Source organism: Hemiscyllium ocellatum, chromosome 18, assembly GCF_020745735.1.
Source record: "Hemiscyllium ocellatum isolate sHemOce1 chromosome 18, sHemOce1.pat.X.cur, whole genome shotgun sequence".
Classification (NCBI taxonomy): domain Eukaryota; kingdom Metazoa; phylum Chordata; class Chondrichthyes; order Orectolobiformes; family Hemiscylliidae; genus Hemiscyllium; species Hemiscyllium ocellatum.
In genome coordinates this window covers 54,103,744-54,123,750 of record NC_083418.1, presented here as the reverse complement: position 1 = coordinate 54,123,750, position 20,007 = coordinate 54,103,744, and the positions used below count along the sequence as shown (strand labels likewise).

Genomic DNA, 20,007 nt, shown 5'->3' with positions numbered 1-20,007 from the left:
TTTGTGTCTATTTACATAGATCCCTGAGAGTTGCCACCCTGGCTGATAGTGTTGTTAAGAAGGCATATGGTGTATTAGCTTTTATTGGTAGAAGGATTGAGTTTCGGAGCCATGAGGTTATCCTGCAGCTGTACAAAACTCTGTTGTGGCCGCACTTGGAGTACTGTGTACAGTTCTGGTCACTGCATTATACAAAGGACATTGAAGCTTTGGAAAGGATGCAGAGGAGATTCACTAGGATGTTGCTTGGTATGGAGGGAAGGCTGAGGGACTTGAGGATGTTTTCATTATAGAGAGGTGACTTAGTCGAGATAAACAAGATGCTCAGAGGATTAGATATGGTGGACAGTGAGAGACATTTTCTTTGTTATGGTGATGGTTAGCATGAGGGGGCATAGCTTTAAATTGAGTGGTGATAGATATAGGACAGATGTCAGAGGTAGGTTCTTTACTCAGTAAAGGGTGTGAAATGCACTGCCTGCAACAGTTGTAGACTTGCTAACTTCAAGGGCACTTAAATGGTCATTGGATAAATGTATGGATGATAATGGAATAGTGTGGATTAGCTGGGCTAATTCTCTATAGTCTATATTCTCAAGTGCCCAAACAAATTCATTTTGAATATATTAATTGTCTCCATACCAATTGCCATCATGGGTAGAGTGTTCCAAATCATGACTAATTGCTGCTCACAGATTATCTTCTCTACTTCAGTCAGAATCCTGTGGAAGCAGGTCATTCAGGCAACAAAGTCCACACCATCCCACCAAAGAGCATCCCACCCAGACCCATCCCTGTAGTTGCAATGGCTAACCCCACCCAGCCTAAACACAATGAGCAAGTTAGAATGGCCAATCCACCTAACTGCACATCTTTAGACTGTGGGAGGAAACTGGAACATCCAGAGGAAACCCGCACAGACAGTTGCCCAAGGGTGGATTCAAAGCAAGATCCATGGCACTGTCAGATAGCAGTACTAACCACTTAGTCACCATGCCACCTCACTGCTACAATTCTTGCCAAAATCTTAAATTTGTGTCCCTTAGATAATCTAGCTTCATGTGGAAATCTTTTAGTTTGATGAGTACCTGTGATTTGTATGTACCAAGAACAAAATACTAAATTGTGAAACATCATTTTTATTGTTTTTCAGACCATACCAACTCTCATTTGGCCATGCCCATGCACTTGCCACAAAGGATCCTAAAGGTAACTTTTCATGCATAATTTGTAACTTGCTTTATTAATATTCTTTGCCTACTGTTATAGCCAACTAGCTGCTCCCAGGATACACTCAAATCTCAATGGATAAGGTCCGGATAAGGACCATTCTCCTCATATAAAAATATTTAACTGCTTCTAGCCTTTACTTGAGCAGTGATAGGTCTTCCACCTCTGACTTAGAGAAACACAGATAGATCCCATGGACAGGGCTGAATACAAAAGCTACACTGACACACCACTGCCATACTGATAGAGCACCAGGTGGATGTAAAAGAAAATGACCTACAACTGTATGAAGGAGAGCTGGGAAGTTCTGGCCAAGCCAACGTTTCTCCAATAAATAACATCATCAAGAAAAAAAATGGTCACTCACTTAGGATTTTGCTATGTGTAAAACTGTTGCCATGTTCACTCACATAATACCAGTGCCAGGAATTCACTATATGACATGTTCTTTGAGCTGGCAATGAAACAGAGTAAGGTGATATATGAAAGCAAATTGTTTCTGTTAATACTTCCCTCTCTTACAAACTCAAATATGCACAGTACATTTAGAACATTCCTTTATGCTAGCTCTCTTCAGTGTTCAGGATCTTTCTATTGAGTAAGAAGTGTTGGTTGATAGCTGGAACTTATCAATCACTACAGTAAAGATGCTGATACAGAAAGTCACGTCAGTTATTAACTAAAGCTTTCAAAATGTAACACTGACTTGCACTGAGGCTGGGGACAAAGTCATTTTCCTGGGGTGGGGGAGTCCAGAACTAGAGGGCATAGGTTTAGGGTGAGAGTGGAAAGATATAAAAGAGACCTAAGGGGCAACATTTTCATGCAAAGGGTGGTACATGTATGGAATGAGCTGCCAGAGGAAGTAGTGGAGGCTGGTACAACTGTAACATTTAAAAGGCATTTGGATGAGTATATGAATAGGAAGGGTTTGGAAGGATATGGGCCACGTACTGGCAGGTGAGACTAGATTGGGTTGGGATATCTGGTCAGCATGGATGGGTTGGATCAAAGGGTGTGTGTCCATGCTGTACATCTCTATAACTCTATAAATAGTTGTTGCCACTACAAGCAAGGCATATTCTTAAAGAAGACTGTATGCATGGTGTGCGTGTCTGTGTGTGTGTCTGTGTGTCTGTAAGAAAAATAACCAGCAGTAAACTTTATGTTTAAACAAGATAAAGGTTACCTTAATGCAACCACTGATATATGATATTTAAAATAACTAAATATTTACAACATCAAAATGCAGCTAACATTAAACGGTGTAATAAAGATAATATTCACTTTGGTTCTTTAGGACATTTTTGCAGGTGCTAAGCTTGGATTTGAAGTGATTGTTGTATGGAATAAGGGTTGAAGTTGAATAACTGAATTCAGCAGCTGTGTTGACTTCTGCAGTCAAATATTCAGAGCTTGCTTTTGTGATGAGAACCCAGCGGGTTAAACAGCTTCAGGGAACGAGAGATGGCCCTTTTTTCCTTACTTGTGCTGCCATCACAGCATTTGCAATCTTCTGTATTCCTTTTCTGTAGAATGCGTACCATTTCTGGGACCTCTAACTCCCAGTTGCAGAGAGAAAATGCAATGCTAACATAGCAGCAGGACTTGGAACTGTTTTCACAGGATCTCCTAATATCTCTGGACACAATGGCTGTACCCAGCCAGATTTTATAGAGAAAGTAAAACCAAGATGCTATCCCAAACTACTGAACCATGCTTTCACATTGGGTAATGGGATAGCTCAGGTTTGGAATACAATCCTAACTGTTATCTTTTAACCACTCTAATTCACTTGAGTGGTTCCTATTCTTCCAAATTAAGTAAGATTTAGAAAGAACTATCCATACTGCCAAGGAAGCATTGATCCATCTTCCTTTACACCCTTGGACAAATGCTCACTGAATTTCAAATGCCTTTCGTGATTCTTCTTGAGATAAATACTAAGTTGTAGCTGTATCCATCGTAATATAACTACATTCCTAGCCATGATGTGGTGGTACCGGTGTTGGACTGCAGTGTACAAAGTTAAAAATCACACAACACCAGGTTATAGTCCAACAGATTTATCTGGAAGTGTATTATTAAAGAAAAGGACAGAAGTAAATCCAGAGTAAAACATTTAACTGGGAGCGGCAAATTTTACAAAACTGGGAAGTGGTTTGGCTAAGGTGGGCTGGACAGGACTACTAAAAGATTGATCAGTGGGAGACACTAAAAAGTGAGATCCTTAAAGCACAAAGCAGACAAATCTCCTCCAAGAATAAGATTTTTACTGCCAAATGTAGACCCTCATGTTGTCTAGAAAAATAGGGGGAAATTAAACAGAAAAAGAAAGCTTATGCTAGTCATAAAAAAAAACTGAACACTGTCGGTAGCTTAGAGGAGTATAGAAAGTACAGGATCAAGTGAAAAATGAAATGAAATTAAAGACAGGGAATGAAAAAATACTAGCAAACAAGATAAAGAAAAATGCAAAGATAAAAAGCGAAAGGATAATTAAGGAAAAAGTGGGACCAATCAGAGATAAAGAAGGGAACTCGTGTGAAGATGCAGAGGATGAGAAGAATTTTAAATTTTTTTATGTCTTCGTATTCACAAAGGAAGAGGATGATGTGGATAGTGGGAGCAGTGGGAAATATTAGACAAAATAATCATGATGCAAGAGGAAGTGTTTGAAAAATTCGAATCCTTGGAAGTGAATAAGTTGCTATGGCTAGATGGATCGTTCCCTAGGATATTGAAAGAGATCTGGGAAGAAATATCAAATACTCTGACGATTATTTTCTAATCTTTGCTAGACATATGTGAGGTGCCAGAGGACTGGAGGAATGCAAATAGAGCTCCATTGTTTAAAAAGGATACAAGGAAATGCTAAAGTCACTCTTACTTCAATGGTGTGCAAATTGTTAGAATCAGTCCTGAGAGACTGGATAAACTGTCACTTAGAAAGGCACAGAGAAGTCAGGGATAGTCAGCATGGCTTTGGTAAAGGAAGGTCATGCCTTACAATTTTGATTAAATTCTTTGAGGATGTGACAAGGAGGATTGATGAGGGTAGTGCAGTGGATGTTGTCTACATGGTTTTTAGTAAGGCATTTGACAAGGTCTCATGTGGCACACTGGTCAAAAAAGTAAAAGGCCATGGAATACAGAGCAATGTGTTGAACTGGATCCAAAGTTGGCTCAGTATCAGGAAACAAAGAGGAATAGGCTATGGTTGCTCTTGTGAATGGAAAGCTGTTTCAAGTGTTGTTCCACAAGGCTCAACGTTGGGACCCCTGCTATTTGTTTTATATGGTAATGATTTGGACTTGAAAGTGTTGGGGGAGGGGGGGGTGCACCCAATGAGAAATTTGCAGACCCCTCAAAAATTGGCAGTGTAGTGGATAGTGTAGACGATAGCTGTAAGCCCCAAAATGATATTGATAGATTGATGGTTTGGGCAGGAAAGTGGCGATGGAGATTAACCTCTGGGAAGTGTGAAATAATCCATTTTGGGAGGTCAAACAGTAAAAGAAAATACACAACAAATGGGAATATACTGAGAGATGTAGATGAAGTGAGAGATCTTGGCATGCAAGTGTACAGATCCCTAAAGGTAACAGTACAGGCTGGTAAAGTTGTAAACAAGGCATATTGGAATGGTCTTCTTCAATGGCAGAGGTATAGAATACCAAAATAGAGAATATAATAATGAAACTGTATAGACACTGGTGAGGCCACAACGGGAGTAGTTGTGGCCTCACCAGTTCTGGTCACCACACTACAAGGACATAATTGCTCTTATGAGAGTGCAGAGGAGATTAACTAGAATGCTGCCATGGCTGGAGAATTGGAGCTACATGGAGATTGGGGCTGTTTTCCTGGGAACAGAGAACATTGAGGGTGCCATGATTGAGGTATACAAAATTGTGAGGGGGTAAGGTGGAGTAGGCAGGAGGATAAATTACCCTTGGCAGAGAGTTCAAAACCCAAAGGTCACAGATTCAAGCTAAGTGACAGAAGGATTAGAGGTTACGTGAGGAAAAACCTTTTTATATCGAGGTGATGGGGTCTGGAATTTGCTGTGTGAGTTGATGGTAGAAGCAGAGACCCTAAATTCTCACAAAAATTACCTGGATCTGCACCTTAAGTGCAGGGTGATGGACCATGTGTATAAAGATGGGATTAGGAAGGGCATCTGGGTGTCTAGGAGTCAGCATGGACAAGATGGGTCGAATGAATCCTTTTGGTACTGTATCATATCCACAGTTCCAACTCATCTGTGTCTATTTTTAAAAGGCCATTGCAGTTTATTACAAAAATCTATATCATGCATTTTTCGACTATACAATCAAAACAGAAAAATAAAGCAATAAAACTATACACAGAGTCCTGGTCAAATCACCCCTTGGCCATTGTGTCCAAAGACACAGGGAGATGTTTCAGGCATTGGAGGAATCGGTGTGCTAATTCTCAGTTATCAGAGTGCTGACCAAAAATTCATGACCTTGTGATTTTTCATTTTGAAGGTAAATCATTGAGAAGAAACCTCTCCTCAAATAAAGTCCTTGGCCCCACAATCTTTACAATCCTAATCTTCAACTTCCAGTTCCTTTCCAAAGCTGTTGACCATGCTGTCATTGTACAAATTCGTCCTCATCTTTCTTGGAATTCCAACAAAGCATCCACTCCCATGACAGTAGCGAAATAGCTGTTATCATACAAAATTTATCAAATTTGATTATGTTAGGGGCAAACAGTCTCATCTCATCATTCTTGATGCCTTTGACATGGTAGGTGCTCCTTCACCTTTCCACTACTGCCCACTTGAGTGGGACTGCTCTCTTCAGATTTAATTCTTATTGATTTAACCAGTGCCCTTTTCTCTTTCATTCCCGCAATTTCCACCATGGTTCTGAAGGATCCATCCCCTCCTATTTCTCACCTGCATGATATTCCTTTGAAACATCATCAGAAAGATGTTTGCATTTTAAACAGATGATGGTTGTTTTATCACATGACCACCTCCCTCAAACCCTTCCCTGTCGCTAAATTACCAGACTGCTTGTCCAACATCTATTACCAGAGGAGCAGAAATTTCTTCCAGAAACTTCTAATTCAGAAAACTGAAGTTATTGCCTTCCATCTCAATCACAGATCCTATTCTTTAGTTGCTAATGTTTTTCTTCTGCCTAGCAATGCTATGAGAGTGAACCAGACAGTTTTAACCTTGGTGTCATATTTAAAAATAAAATGAGTATCTAACTGTATGTCAAAGTCATCATTAAGATCGTCCATTTTCATCTCTGTAACTTGTCTGACTCGATTCTTGCCTCAGTTCGTTTGCTGCTGAAAATATCATTTATGCCTTTGTTGTGTAAAAATATTTCTGGTTCTTCAGCCAATTGCTTAGCAATAAAATCCAGTAATGAGATACCTGTACTGCACAGCGTTAAAATGGCACTTGTATTCCTTGGAGTCATGAGAATCAACTCCAACGCTCACACTTCCATCATTAGACTTAAAACAAAAAGCCCATTGGGGATGAAGATCAAAGGAATACGCTGAAAGAAAAATAAAATTCTCAGAATATCATCCACATATACACACCAGGAAAAAGAATTCTTTTGTGTTTTGACTAAAGAAGAATTGTTTGCACAAAACATGAGAGCACAAAAGATGGAAAGAATGGCTTCAGTGTTGCATTACTAACACAGACTATCGCTGACAAGAGTTCAATGCACCCTGTTTATCCTTTCGCCTATGGTGAAGTTTATTAGTGTATTATCAGACTCAGCTGCTGTTTACAGATGTACAAACTGAGCTCTTTCCAAGGGTTAATTGTTCTAGACTTGATAAAGAAATTAAGAAAGACTTGCTCTCATGCAGCACCTTTCTTGACCTTAGGACAACTCAAAGTCCTTTACAGCCTTTGAAGTACTTTTGAAATGTAGAAACTGTTATTGGAAACCCTGCAGTCAATATGCACAAAGCAATATTCCATTATCAACAAATAATAATGACTAAATAATTCAATTTTAACATAATATTAGGTCAGAACATCAGGGAGAATGACCATGTTTCCATTTAAAGCAGTGTCATAGGATCTCTTACATGTACCTTAGAGAAGAGAAATTGCCTTGCTTCATGGATGGATTTCTGAGGGTGTGGTGTTCCTCATTACTGAACTGAGAGTGCCAACCTAAATGTTTTGCTTAATTCTCTGAAATGAGACTCCCATTCTGATTCAAGATGGGATCGTGATACTACTGGGCCAAGCTGGCACTAAGTAGGGCCAGTATCTTTTATATGACTCATTCTTGCAATGTGTGCATTGCTGCAAAGCCATCATTTATTGTCCATCATTAATTTCCCTTGAGAAGCTAATGATGAGCAGACGTCTTGAACCATGTGGTTTCAATAGACACAGTGATTTAAGGGAGGAAATTTCAGGATTTTGATTCAGCGACAGTCAAGAAATCGTGATATAATTCCAAATCAGGATGCTTTACAGCTTGGAGCAGAACTTGCAAGTGCAGTATTCCCATGTATCATCTGCACTCGACTTTCTTGATTTAAGGGGTCTTGAGTTGGGCAGATTATTGCATTGCATCTTCCAAACAGTATACACCACTGCCACTGTGCACCAGTTGCAAAGGGAGTGAATATTTAAGATGGTGGATGGGATGTATGATGGTGAAATCTTTTTCAGTGTTGTTCAAGCAGATCTCATCCAGCTAAATGGAAAGCATTCCAGCGTATTCCTGACTTGTGTCTTGTAAATGGTACACCAGTTTTGGGGAGTCAGGATCTGAGTTGGTCATTGCAGAATTCCCAGCCTCAGATTACACGGTAGCCGCAGTATGTACATGGCTGATCCAGATAACTTCTAGTTAATGGTAACCTCCCAGAATGTTGATGTTGGAGAATTCCAAGGGCAATGCCATTGAATATCTAGAGGAAATAGTTCAATTCTCTCGTGTTACAGATGGTCATTTCCACTTGAGGATTTGTGACCAGTACTGAAGACAGGACACGCATCAGCAACATCCTCACTTCCGACCACACGACAAAGGGAAGGTTATTAATCAAGGAGCAGAAAATGATTGGGCCTAAGACACTAGCTTGAGGCACTTCCATAATGATATCCTGGGGCTGACCAATAATCACAACCATATTGCTTTCATCTAAGTATGACTCCAACTAATGGACAGTTTGTCCCTGATTCCCACTGACTTCACCTTAATTAGGGTTTCCTAATCACACCCCATCAAATACTATTTTGATGTCAAGGTCACGCAGTTTCAGTTATGAAGTTCAGTTCTGTTGTTCATTTGTTTTGCGAAGATTACAACAGGCAATGAGCACTGAAACCCAAGCTGAACATTTGTTATTGCAGTGTAAGTGCTGCTTGACCACACTGTTAACAACCATCTTCCCTGAGGGTGAAGAATTGACTATGGGGCAGTAATTGGCTAGAGTAACATACCTGGGTACTCTTTTTTTATATTGTATTTGTAGCGGGATTGCTTTTCTAGGGGTGCAGATAGTTCTAGAGCAAACGACTTATGTTCTACCAGAAGGATATTGTCAGGACCCAGAGCCATTACAGTATCCAGTGCCTTCAGTTATTTCTTGATCACACATGAAATGAGTCAAACTAGCTAAAGAGTGACATGTGAGATGTTGGCTGCCACAGGAGGAGCATAGGATGGTTCATCCACCCATCCACCCAGACGTTGGTTGAAAATACCTCAACCTTGTTTTGCATCTGAGGAGCAGGAGAATCGCGTTTCGAGCATAAGCCCTTCTTCAGGAATGAGGCTGGTGTGCCAGGCAGGCTGAGCTAAAAGGTAGGGGAGAGGAAATTTGGGGGAGGGGCGCTGGGAATACGATAGGTGGAAGGAGGTGAGGGTGAGGGTGATAGGCCGGAGAGGGGGTGGGGGGGGCGGAGAGGTCGGGAAGAAGATTGCAAGTCAAGAGGGCGGCGCTGAATCTGGGGGTTGGGACTGAGATAAGATGGGGGGAGGGGAAATGCCTTTGACAGGATGTCACACAGGTATATGGGGCGTGCATATCAGCAAAATGAGGCAGAAACTGGGCAGATGGAAGCTACGGTCGCTCTCCATTGCGGGAAAAAACCTGGTCATCAGGTGTGAGGCACTGTCATTGCTGTTATATGTGGCACAGGTCTGGCCTATTCCCAGAACCTGTGCCGCTGCAGTCACCCGGGCCATCTTTCAATTTATATGGAGGTCAAAGATGGACCGGGTCTGAAGGGACTCGCTGTATAAAGATCTGGGCAACGGGGGAAAAAATACACCCAATGCCACCCTCACCCTGATGGCCACCTTTGTGTGTGGCTGCATCAAGCTGTGCGTGGACCCCCGGTACGCAAACACCAAGTGTCACTACGTACTGAGGTTCTACCTTTCCCCGGTGTTGCGAAGGATGGGCCTAGCCTCACTGCCGCGGAACGCTCCGAGTAGTTGGACCGTTCCGTATCATTTGTCCTTCATGGAGAAGTTTATGAAGAAAAACATCTTTGACCACAAGTCCATCAGGAAGTGGTCAGCACGTAGTGTCCTTGAGACCCTTCGGGAAAAGGAGAGGGCGGATCCTATCGAGTGGTTCCCTGAGCTGACTAACAAAGTCATTTGGCAGAATGCCTCATTGCCAGAACTTTCCAACAAGCACCAAGACATGGCTTGGCTGGTGATGAGAAGGGCTCTGCCTGTGAGATCCTTTATGCATGCTCGGACTCTCAGCCGCACCGCATGCTGCCCTCGAAGCGGCTACAGGAGGGACGAGAATGTCACACACCTCCTTCTGGAATGTGCCTACGCAGAAGAAGTCTAGAGAGGAATGCAGTGGTGTTTGTCGAGGGTTCGTCCCGAGCAGTGCCATGACTCCATGCTCTATGGTCTGTTCCCCAGGACGCACACCGAGACGAATATCAACTGTGCCTGGAGGATCATCAACTCGGTGAAGGGCGCTCTCTGGACGGTCCAAAACCTGTTGATCTTCCAGCTGAAGGAGTTGACCCCGACTGAGTGTTGCAGACTGGCACATTCCAAGGTCCAGGACTACGTGTTGAGGGACGTGCTGAAGCTTGGGGCAGCTGCAGCCAAGGCGCGGTGGGAAAAGACCACCGTGTAACATCTGCCTGCCTAAGAAGAACAGGGGGCCCATGCAGTCATTTGGGCTCCGCTGACACCTCAGTTAAATATGTGGATATATGATTGATAAATGTACAGACCTGTATATACAAACGATAAATTCTGATCTCTATAAATAAATGTTTACATATGTATGACATGACCAACTGTACAGGCCATCAAATTATTTTATGAATAAATATATTTTTGAAATTAAAAAAATCCTCAACCTTGTTTTGCACAAATATGTTGGGCTTCACGATCATTTAGCACACATGGGTGTCCACAGAGCAGCTTCTTCTAGTTAGTTATTCAATTGTCCACCACTATTCACAACTGGAAATCATAGAACTGCAGAACTTTGATATGATTCATTGGTTGTGGCAGTTAATATTGTGGAGGCCTTTGAACTGATGCATGAGAATATTAGTAAACTTGCATCAGTGTATGGTTTGCAAATTAAGTTAATATTGGGAAGTGTGAAGTAATTTAATTTTGAACAAACAAATATGGTAGCCACATATATTATCCACTCCTTGATCTATAAACGTCTAAAAGGGCTAGAGGAGCACAAGGGTTTTGTGTTACAGACATACAGATCAGTAAAAGAAGCAACATAGGTTAAAAAGGATATTTATAAAAAGCCAGTAAAGCACGGTGGTCCATTTATCAGGAAATAGAATACAGCAGAGAAATAATGTTAATCTTGTATACACCCTCAGTTAGACCATCACTGACAGATGTGCACAACTCTGGTCTTGGTATCAAAGAGGCAATGGAAAAGATGCAAAAGCAAATTACTAAAATTATATCTTGAACTGAAATATTTTGACTGTTAAGGAAGATTTGACAGGCCGAGGCTTTTTTCTGTAAAAAAAGAGATGAGAGATGACTTGATAGAGATTTTCAAATTATGAGATGGCTTGGCAAGACATAGAGAACATGTAGAGAATTTTCTACTTAGGGCAATGACCTAAAATAGATGTTAAATATAAGATAGTTACTAACAAATCCAAAAGGGATTTCATGAGAAAATTATTTACTCATGAGTCGTGAGAATGTGGATCTTTCTAATTCTGAGACCCATTAATGTGAATAGCAAATTACATTAAAGGAGAAGTAGATAAGTACAAGGGAAGAAAACCTGAGAAGGATATGTTGATGAAGAGGGATTGAAGGAGTTCATATAGAGTAAAAACAATAATGTGGACCAGTTGGGTCCAGTTTACATTCCTGTACTAATAAATATCTATAACATGTTGCTACTTCTTTGTCTTCAGTGTACAACTTCTCTCATCGAATTGATCATTTGTCATTTGGAGAACTGAGCCCTGGATTAATCCATCCACTAGATGGCACTGAGAAAATAACAGAGACAAGTGAGTCACACAGAAGAATTACTCATTGAGGTGCAGGTTCATAGCCTATTTCATCTGGAACCAATGATTACAGTTACTGATTGGGTCAAATTCTCTTTTATTGCATAGGAGTATCATTTTTGAAACTTGTTTTTGATGCAGCATTTTTTAATCTGACTGAGCGGAAAATATAAAACAGCCAGCGGACTCAGTTATATGGAGATCACATCATTTTAAGGTTATAACAGATTTTTGTTAATGAGGTTTTAGCCACTGAAAAATGATTTGCTTAAACATGTATATTTTCACCAAAATTTTAATGCATAAAATCTTTAAGAAACATTGGCTAAATATCCTACAGGGCAATATGTTTTACATTCTAACAACTCACTGCAAAACAAGTTTTTCTTGAATTCCCCAATGTATTTATTAGTGATTCTCATATTTATGGTCTCTCATTTTGCTTTTCCCCACAAGTGGAAACAATTCCTCTCTGCCAATGCTGTCAAAACCTTTTGTAATTTTAAGGAACAAAAACAGAAATTGCTGGAAAAGCTCAGCAGGTCTACCACCATATGTGGAGAGAAGTCAGAGTTAATGCTTCGGATTGAGGAATCCTTTCTCAGAAAGGATTTTAAGAACTTCCACTACGATGACACAAGTAGATAGAAGTAAATAGAAGCTGGCAGCACGGTGGCTCATGGTTAGCACTGCTGCCTCACAGCGCCAGGGACCTGGTTTCGATTCCCGCCTCAGGCGACTGTCTGTGTGGAGTTTGCACATTCTTCCCATGTCTATGAGGGTTTCCTCCCACAGTCCAAAGAGGTACAGGTTAGGTGAATTGGTCATGCTAACTCGCCCATAGTGTTAGGTGCATTAGTCAGGAGTAAACATAGAGTTGGGAAATGGGTTTGGGTGGATTACTCTTCAGCGGGTGGGTGTGGACTTGTTGGGCCAAAAGGCCTGTTTCCATATGTAGGGAATCTAATCTAGTATTCCAGTATGAGACTTCTAGAACTAGTGAGTGGAGAATGTGGAACTTACTAATTATGGGAACCATTAATATGAATAGTAAATATACATTGAAGGAGAAGCCAATGATATTAAATTAAATCTGTAAAAGCATTGACAGGGTTATGTGGAGACGCTATCAGTGAATCTCTTTGCCCCAGTGTATATTGAGGTTCTAGACAAAGAAACCATGCTGCCTGAATTGCTGTGCTCTTCCAGCACCACTAATCCAAAATCTGATTTCCAGCATCTGCAGTCATTGTTTTTACCCAAAGAAACCAAAAGGACAACTGTTTGCATTTGGATTAATCTCTGCACAGATCTAATTGCTTTACATATGATCTTTTTATGTATAGCTGACTATTTCTCTACCATTTACAAGCTATAATAGGGATTAGTTTACTGATTTCAAAAAATGTCACTGTTTGTTTCACTGAAACAATCTTGGAACAGAATACAATGAAGAGAAGATTTGTAGCTCAGGCTAAGGTTCTGGATGTTGGTTTGCTCGCTGAGCTGGAAGGTTCATTTCCAGACGTTTAGTCACCCTACTAAGTAACATCTTCAGTGGGCCTCCGGGAGAAGCACTGTTGATAATTCCTGCTTTCTGTTTATATGTTTGGGTTTCTTTGGGTTAGTGATGTCATTTCCTGTGGTGACATCATTTCCCACAGTGATGTCATTTCCTGTTCTTTTTCTCAGGGGGTGGTAGATGGGGTCTAATGTGATGTGTTTGTTGATAAAGTTCCGGTTGGAATGCCATGCTTCTAGGAATTCTTGTGCGTGTCTCTGTTTGGCTTGACTTATGATGAATGTGTTGTCCCAGTCAAAGTGGTGTCCTTCCTCATCCGTATGTGAGGATACTAGTGAGAGAGGGTCATGTTGTTTTGTGGCTAGTTCATGAACATCAACAGTGGATTTATCGACAGTGCTTCGCCTGGAGGTTCACTGAAGGTGTTACCTAGTAGGGTGATGAAACGCCTAGAAATGAACCTTCCAGCTCAAGCGAGCAAACCAACATTCAGAATATAATGTTACCATAAAAAATCTGAATGAAAATTACATCAACTTAATTTCAAAACCTCACAGCAGCTGTCATCATCGGTGTGTCTCCCTCTGGCTGAAGATTTCTCTGGGTTGTCTTCAGTATTTTGCTGTAAAGATGTTTCAAATGAAAAATGTACCTTTGATAGAGAGTGTTTTGAATGGCAGTTTTTCTCTAGATGGCAGTCTCTCTCTAGATGGCAGTTTACTCTTTATTTTCTTTCTCTCCCCCTTTCTTCATCTTCTAACTCCATTTTCCTCAATTGTAATTTAAGCTTTTCTAACTCTGCTGCACTTATCTGTTTCTCTGACACATCTAAGTGCGTGACTGACTCCCTTACAATTTCAGCTTTACTTTTGTCCTTAGTTAAACCAATTTCTAATTTCTTGGATAATTCTAAAAGGGTGGTCTTTTTCTGTCTTTCTAAACTTTCTTGGCAAATTTGGGAATCATCTTCAAACCCCAGAACCTCTTCAGCAAACGTAAGAGCCATCTCTCTCACTTTCATTTAACCAACCACAAATAACCAAAATTAAGCAAGTTGTCTCACCTATGTTTTATTTAAAGATCTAGGACACATCAGGAAGTGTTTAAATCTCTTGGGATTTTTCAAACCCCAAATCTGTTCAAATCTGTCCAAATCTCAGACTGGATCCAAGCCCCCTTAATTTTAAAACTCTCATCTTTCAAATCCCCCTGTGACTTCATTCCTCCCAATGGCTGTTGTCATTTCCAGGCTATAACTCTGTTTAATTCTGCACTCTTTACCCAATCAATTTCAATCACTCTACCACTGTTGACCATGTCATCAACTGGCCCGAAGATCTGGAACTGCCACTCCACCCTTCCACCTTCCCCACCTCAGCCCCCACTGCAACCCACATAAGTGACTCAGTTAGCTCAGTTGGCTGGTTTGTGATGTGCTGATTCCAACAGTGCTAATTCAATTCCATCACCAGCTACAGTTATTATGAAGAACACTCTTTCTCCCCTTGCCTGAGGTGTGGTGATCCTCAGGTTAAATCACCACCAGTCATCTGTCTCAAATGAGAGAATAGCCCTATAGTCCAGCAGGACTATGTTGACTTTACCTTTATCAGGTTGCTAGTCAGTCTTCTGTTTTCCAGATGGAATGAATCCTGGCCAGTTTAGCCCTTTACATTCTGAATGTGCTTGTGACATTCTTAGCACACTTACCAAAGCAACTGGATCCTTTATCATGGAAGCCAGAACCATGCACAATACTCCAGAGTCTGTACTAACTTTGAAACAGTTTTCACTTAACCTTCCCACTTTTCAATTCTATAAGTATGTAAATTAGCTCACCAAGCTTGAAGGTTTGTTTTCAGATGTTTCATCACCATGTCGAGGTAACATCATCAGTGAGAGTCTCCGGTGAAGCGCTGGTGTTATGTCCCGCCTCTGTATTTATAGGTCTTGGTTTCTTAAGCTGGGTGGTGTCATTACCAGTCCTTTTTTCCCAAGGCAACGTAGATAGGGTCAAAATCAATGTGTTTATTGATGGATTTGGAGATGCCGGTGTTGGACTGGTGTGTACAAAGTTAAAAATCACACAACATCAGGTTATAGTCCCAACAGGTTTAATAGGAAGCACACTAGCTTTCGAAGCGTTGCTCCTTCACCAGGTGAAAGTAGAGGGCTCAATCCTAACACACAGCATTTATAGCAAAAATTTACAGTGTGATGTAACTGAAATTATACATTGAAAAATTGATTGTCTATTGAGTCTTTCATCTGAATACCATGATAGTTTCACTTCTTTCATGTGTAAATCACAAAACCTTTTTTTAAAAAGTTGCATTCTCAGGTTAGCTGTTAACAATAGTGATAGCTGGACAATATGTTGAAGGTGTTAGCCCCCGTGTTCTCTGTCTATGCCATGATGTTTAGACTGATTCTAATCTAAAAAGTGAGATAACGGAGTTTTACATGAATTCATGCAGTTTTTGAGCTCAGAGTTCTACATGAATGCATGCAGTTTTTAAGCAAAGTACAATGTAACCCTGCAAGTACAAAGTCCCCCACCCCCCCAAAATATATGTGTGTATATGGGTCTTTGCCTGTCTGTGTGTGTCTGTCTGGGTTGGGGGTTGTGAGTGTGAGGAAGTGTATGTGTGTGTGTAGTGAGTGTAGAGTGTCTTAAGTCTGTGAGGGGTTCATGTGTGAGTGTGTCTGTCTGTAAGGGTGTGTGTGGGTGTCTGTGTGCGCGTCTCTGTATATATGTGTCCATGTCTATGTGTGTGTGTGTGTGTGTGTGTGTAGGAGTGTCTGTGTATGTGTATAGTGCAATGGTGGTCACCTGTAATGTGACATGAACCTAAGGTCCCGGTTGAGGCCCTCACTATGGGTACTGAACTTAGCTACCAGCCTCTGCTCGGCCACTTTTCGCTGCTGCCTGTCCCGAAGTCTGCCTCGGAGGATGGTCACCCAAAGGTCTGAGGTCGAATGTCCTGGACCACTGAAGTGTTCCCCAACTGGGAGGGAACATTCCTGTCTGTTGATTGTTGTGCGGTGCCCATTCATCCGTTGCCGTAGCCTTTGCTCGGTTTCCCCAATGTACCATGCCTCCGGGCATCCTTACCTGCAATGTATAAGATAGACAACATTGGCTGAGTCACATGAGTACTTGCCATGTACAAGGTGGGAGGTGTCCCCACACGTAATGGTGCAGCGCCTACCATGACAGGGTTGTATGGAGTTGTCCTGACAGCCAGGCAATTTGCTATGAACAATGATCTGTTTGAGGCTTGGCGGTTGTTTAAAGGCAAGTAATGGAGGTGTGGCGAATGTCTTGGTGAGGTGCTCATCCTCATGGATAATGTGTTGCAGGTCACGAAGAACATGGCGTAGTTTTTCAGCTCCTGGGAAGTACTGAACAACGAAGGGTATCCTGTCAGTTGCAGCATGTGTTTGTCTCCTGAGGAGGTCATTACGGTTCCTTGCTGTGGCACGTCGGAACTGGTGGTCGATGACTTGGGCATCGTACCCCGTTCTTGTGAGGGATCCCTGAGTACTTCCAGATGTCCGTCAGGTCCACATACACACACACATATACACTTTCTCACACTCACGACCCCCAACCCAGACACACACACACACACACACACACACACACACACAGACAAAGACCCACATACACACATATATTTTGTGGGGTGGGGGGGGGGGATTTGTACTTGCAGGGTTACATTGTACTTTGTTCAAAAACTGCATGCATTCATGAAGAACTCTGAGCTCAAAAACTGCATGAATTCATGTAAAACTCCGTTATCTCACTTTTTAGATTAGAATCAGTCTAAACATCATGGCATAGACAGAGAACACAGGGGGCTAACACCTTCAACATATTGTCCAGTTATTACCATTGTTAACAGCTAACCTGAGAATGCAACTTTTTTAAAAAAGGTTTTGTGATTTACACATGAAGCAAGTGAAACTATCACTGTATTCTAACAGATGAAAGACTTAACAGACAATCAATTTTTCAATGTATAATTTCAGTTACATCTCACTGTAAATTTTTGCTATAAATTCTGTGTTAGGATTGAGCCCTCTACTATCACCTGATGAAGGAGCGACGCTCCGAAAGCTAGTGTGCTTCCAATTAAACCTGTTGGACTATAACCTGATGTTGTGTGATTTTTAAACTTTATTGATGGGAGTTCTGGTTAGAATGCCATGCCTCTAAGAATTCCCACATGTGTGTCTTTATTTTGCCTGTCCTAGGATGTGTGTGTTGTCTCCGTCAAAGTGGTATCCATTTTTGTATGGAAACTAGTGATAGTGGGTCATGTCTTTTGGTGGCTAGTTGGATTTCATGTAGTCTGGTGGCAAGTTTCTTGCTAGTTTGTCCGATGTAGTATTTTTTACAGTTCTTGCAAGGTATCTTGTAAATGATGTTAGTTTTGCTGGTGGTATCTAATGGATCCTTTAGGTTCATTAATCGCTGTTTAAGTGTGTTGGTAGGCCTGTAGGCTACCATGATGCCAAGGGGTCTGAGTAATCTGGAAGTCATTTCTGATATGTCTTTGATGTAAAGTAATGTGGCTGTAGATTTTGGTTGCGTTGTGTCTGCTTGTTTGGGTTAGTTTCTGAGGAATCAGTGGATTGAGTTACAAATCCTCTCAAAGATCATTTTCAATTGGCTCTCTCTAGAGATAAACACCAATGTTTTGATATTTTTACTTGGTCTCAGTTAAGTTATTTTCCAAGGATTTTACAGCCTCCTTCCCACGAAGGAGAATACTTCCAGGTCCACATACACACACATATACTTCCCACGATACTGTGCTGCTCTCACCCACCCAGCTTATTTGCCGCTTGTGCAAACTTTTTCTTCTCAAAATGACTGCTGTATTTTGTTATGGAGCCCCTCCAAATATATCAAGGAGACAGCCTACATCCTAACATTTATCTTCTATAAAGGCAAATGTAAGGTGCTGTGTTCCAGATGTAATTTGATTGGTTACTCTACTCAACTTAAAGCAAAACACGCTTTATTCTCATACCCAGATAAAATACAAACAAAAGAAAGAAGAAGTACAACTTTAACTCTGTTGGAAAACTTAGGATAATAAATTATTTAACTACTAAACAGAAGCCATTCCAATGTGGAAAGATCCCATAAACACACCTTTGGCAAAGGCAAATTCAATAAAATAGATTATCTCACATGCAATGTTTCTCCAGTCCAGGAGAAAAGAACACCAAGAGAACATTCTGTTGCAGAGAGAGAACTTCACCTATAGCAGCCTCCACAGCCAGCTTTCAAACCCCAAAAACTGCTGAAAGCTAAACTAAAATCCAGGTTCTATGGGAGCCTGACTCCACCCATTTCAGCTGCTTCTATTATTCCAACTTGAAAAATACCCAGGGCCTCACAAGCTATTTACTTTATTGGCTTGGAAGAGATAACTCATCACCTCTAGCTCAAAACCTGTCTCTGAAGAAAACAAGACAAAAGAAACATTTTAAAGCCTTAGTGTCATCACAGTTTGTCATTACAGTTATTAATCACTGCACTTCACAAGTGAAGGACTCTGGAACATCCTAAGTCTGGAATAACCTTCTAAATAGAATTCCAATGTTGTTTTTCAGTCAGGTACTGACTAAACTGATGATGTTTCCTACAATTTCTGTTTTGCTTCCTTTTTAAATTGCAAATTGCCAGAACATGCTTGGTTTCTTTGTCGCTAATTCACGGTGTCCAATGTTGCCTTTCACTTTTTTGCAGATATGCACATGTTTCAATATTTCCTCATCGTGGTACCCACTGAAATAAACACCTTCAAGTTCTCCACAAACACCCATCAGTATTCAGTCACTGAGAAGGTGAGAAAATCAGTTTCAAGCCTAGCGGTTCACAAAGTGGACATACTGAGGCCTTTCTTAAATTCAGTCATGGATGTGGGCTGCATTTATTGCCTGTCTCTTGTTATCCTTGCAAAGATGGTGGTGAGTTGTCTTCTTGAACCACTTCAGTCCATGAGTTCTAGGATTTTGACCCAACGTCACTGAAAGAATGGTGATATATTTCCAAGTCAGGATAGTGATTTGCACAGGTTATTTGTTAAAAGAAGTAGTTCAGTATTAACTCAGAGTCAAGACAATCAGATTGAATGCAATAGCACAGCTATTTAAAACATTAGGACTGAGAGTGAAAACCAACACAACAGATGAAGGCAGAATTTTATCAAGCCAGTATCTAATCCAAAGTAGACCGGCAGGAGGCTGGAAGAACACAGCAAGCCAGGCAGCATCAGGAGGTGCAGAAGTCAATGTTTAGGCTATAACCCTTCTTCAAAACTGGGGGTAGGGCTAAGGGGAGCTGCAGATAAAGGGGTGGGGGGGTTGGAAGGGAAGAGGGGCAGAGTGGTGAGAAAGTGATTTGTGACCACAAGTGGAAGGTACGGCCTGGTTGGTCAATGGGAGGAATGAACCTGGTTGGTAGCTGAAAGAAGGGTCGATGAGAGGAATGGAGGGTTCACTGGAAAGGGAATTGGGGGATGAGAAGGGAGGGTATTTGAGATTGGAAAACTCAATGTTGTGTGCTCTGGGCTATAGGCTGCCCAGGTGGAAGATGAGGTGTTGTTCTTCCAATTTGTAGTTTGGTTTGTTGTGGCAATGGAGGAGACCAAGGAAGGTCATGTCGGAAAGGGAGTGGGAAGGGAAATTGAAATGGGAGGTGACTGGGAAGTCA

The 20,007-nt window shown here is 41.3% G+C and overlaps 1 protein-coding gene across 1 annotated transcript in view; it reads left to right on the top strand.

The window, feature by feature from the left end:
• Positions 1-20,007, top strand: part of LOC132824472 (endoplasmic reticulum-Golgi intermediate compartment protein 2-like) — a 62,282-nt gene that overhangs the window by 20,734 nt on the left and 21,541 nt on the right. The window contains exons 9-11 of the mRNA XM_060839025.1: positions 1,154-1,209; positions 11,654-11,752; positions 19,042-19,139. Coding sequence (XP_060695008.1) covers positions 1,154-1,209; positions 11,654-11,752; positions 19,042-19,139 — 253 coding nt within the window. The remainder of the gene's footprint in view (positions 1-1,153; positions 1,210-11,653; positions 11,753-19,041; positions 19,140-20,007) is intronic.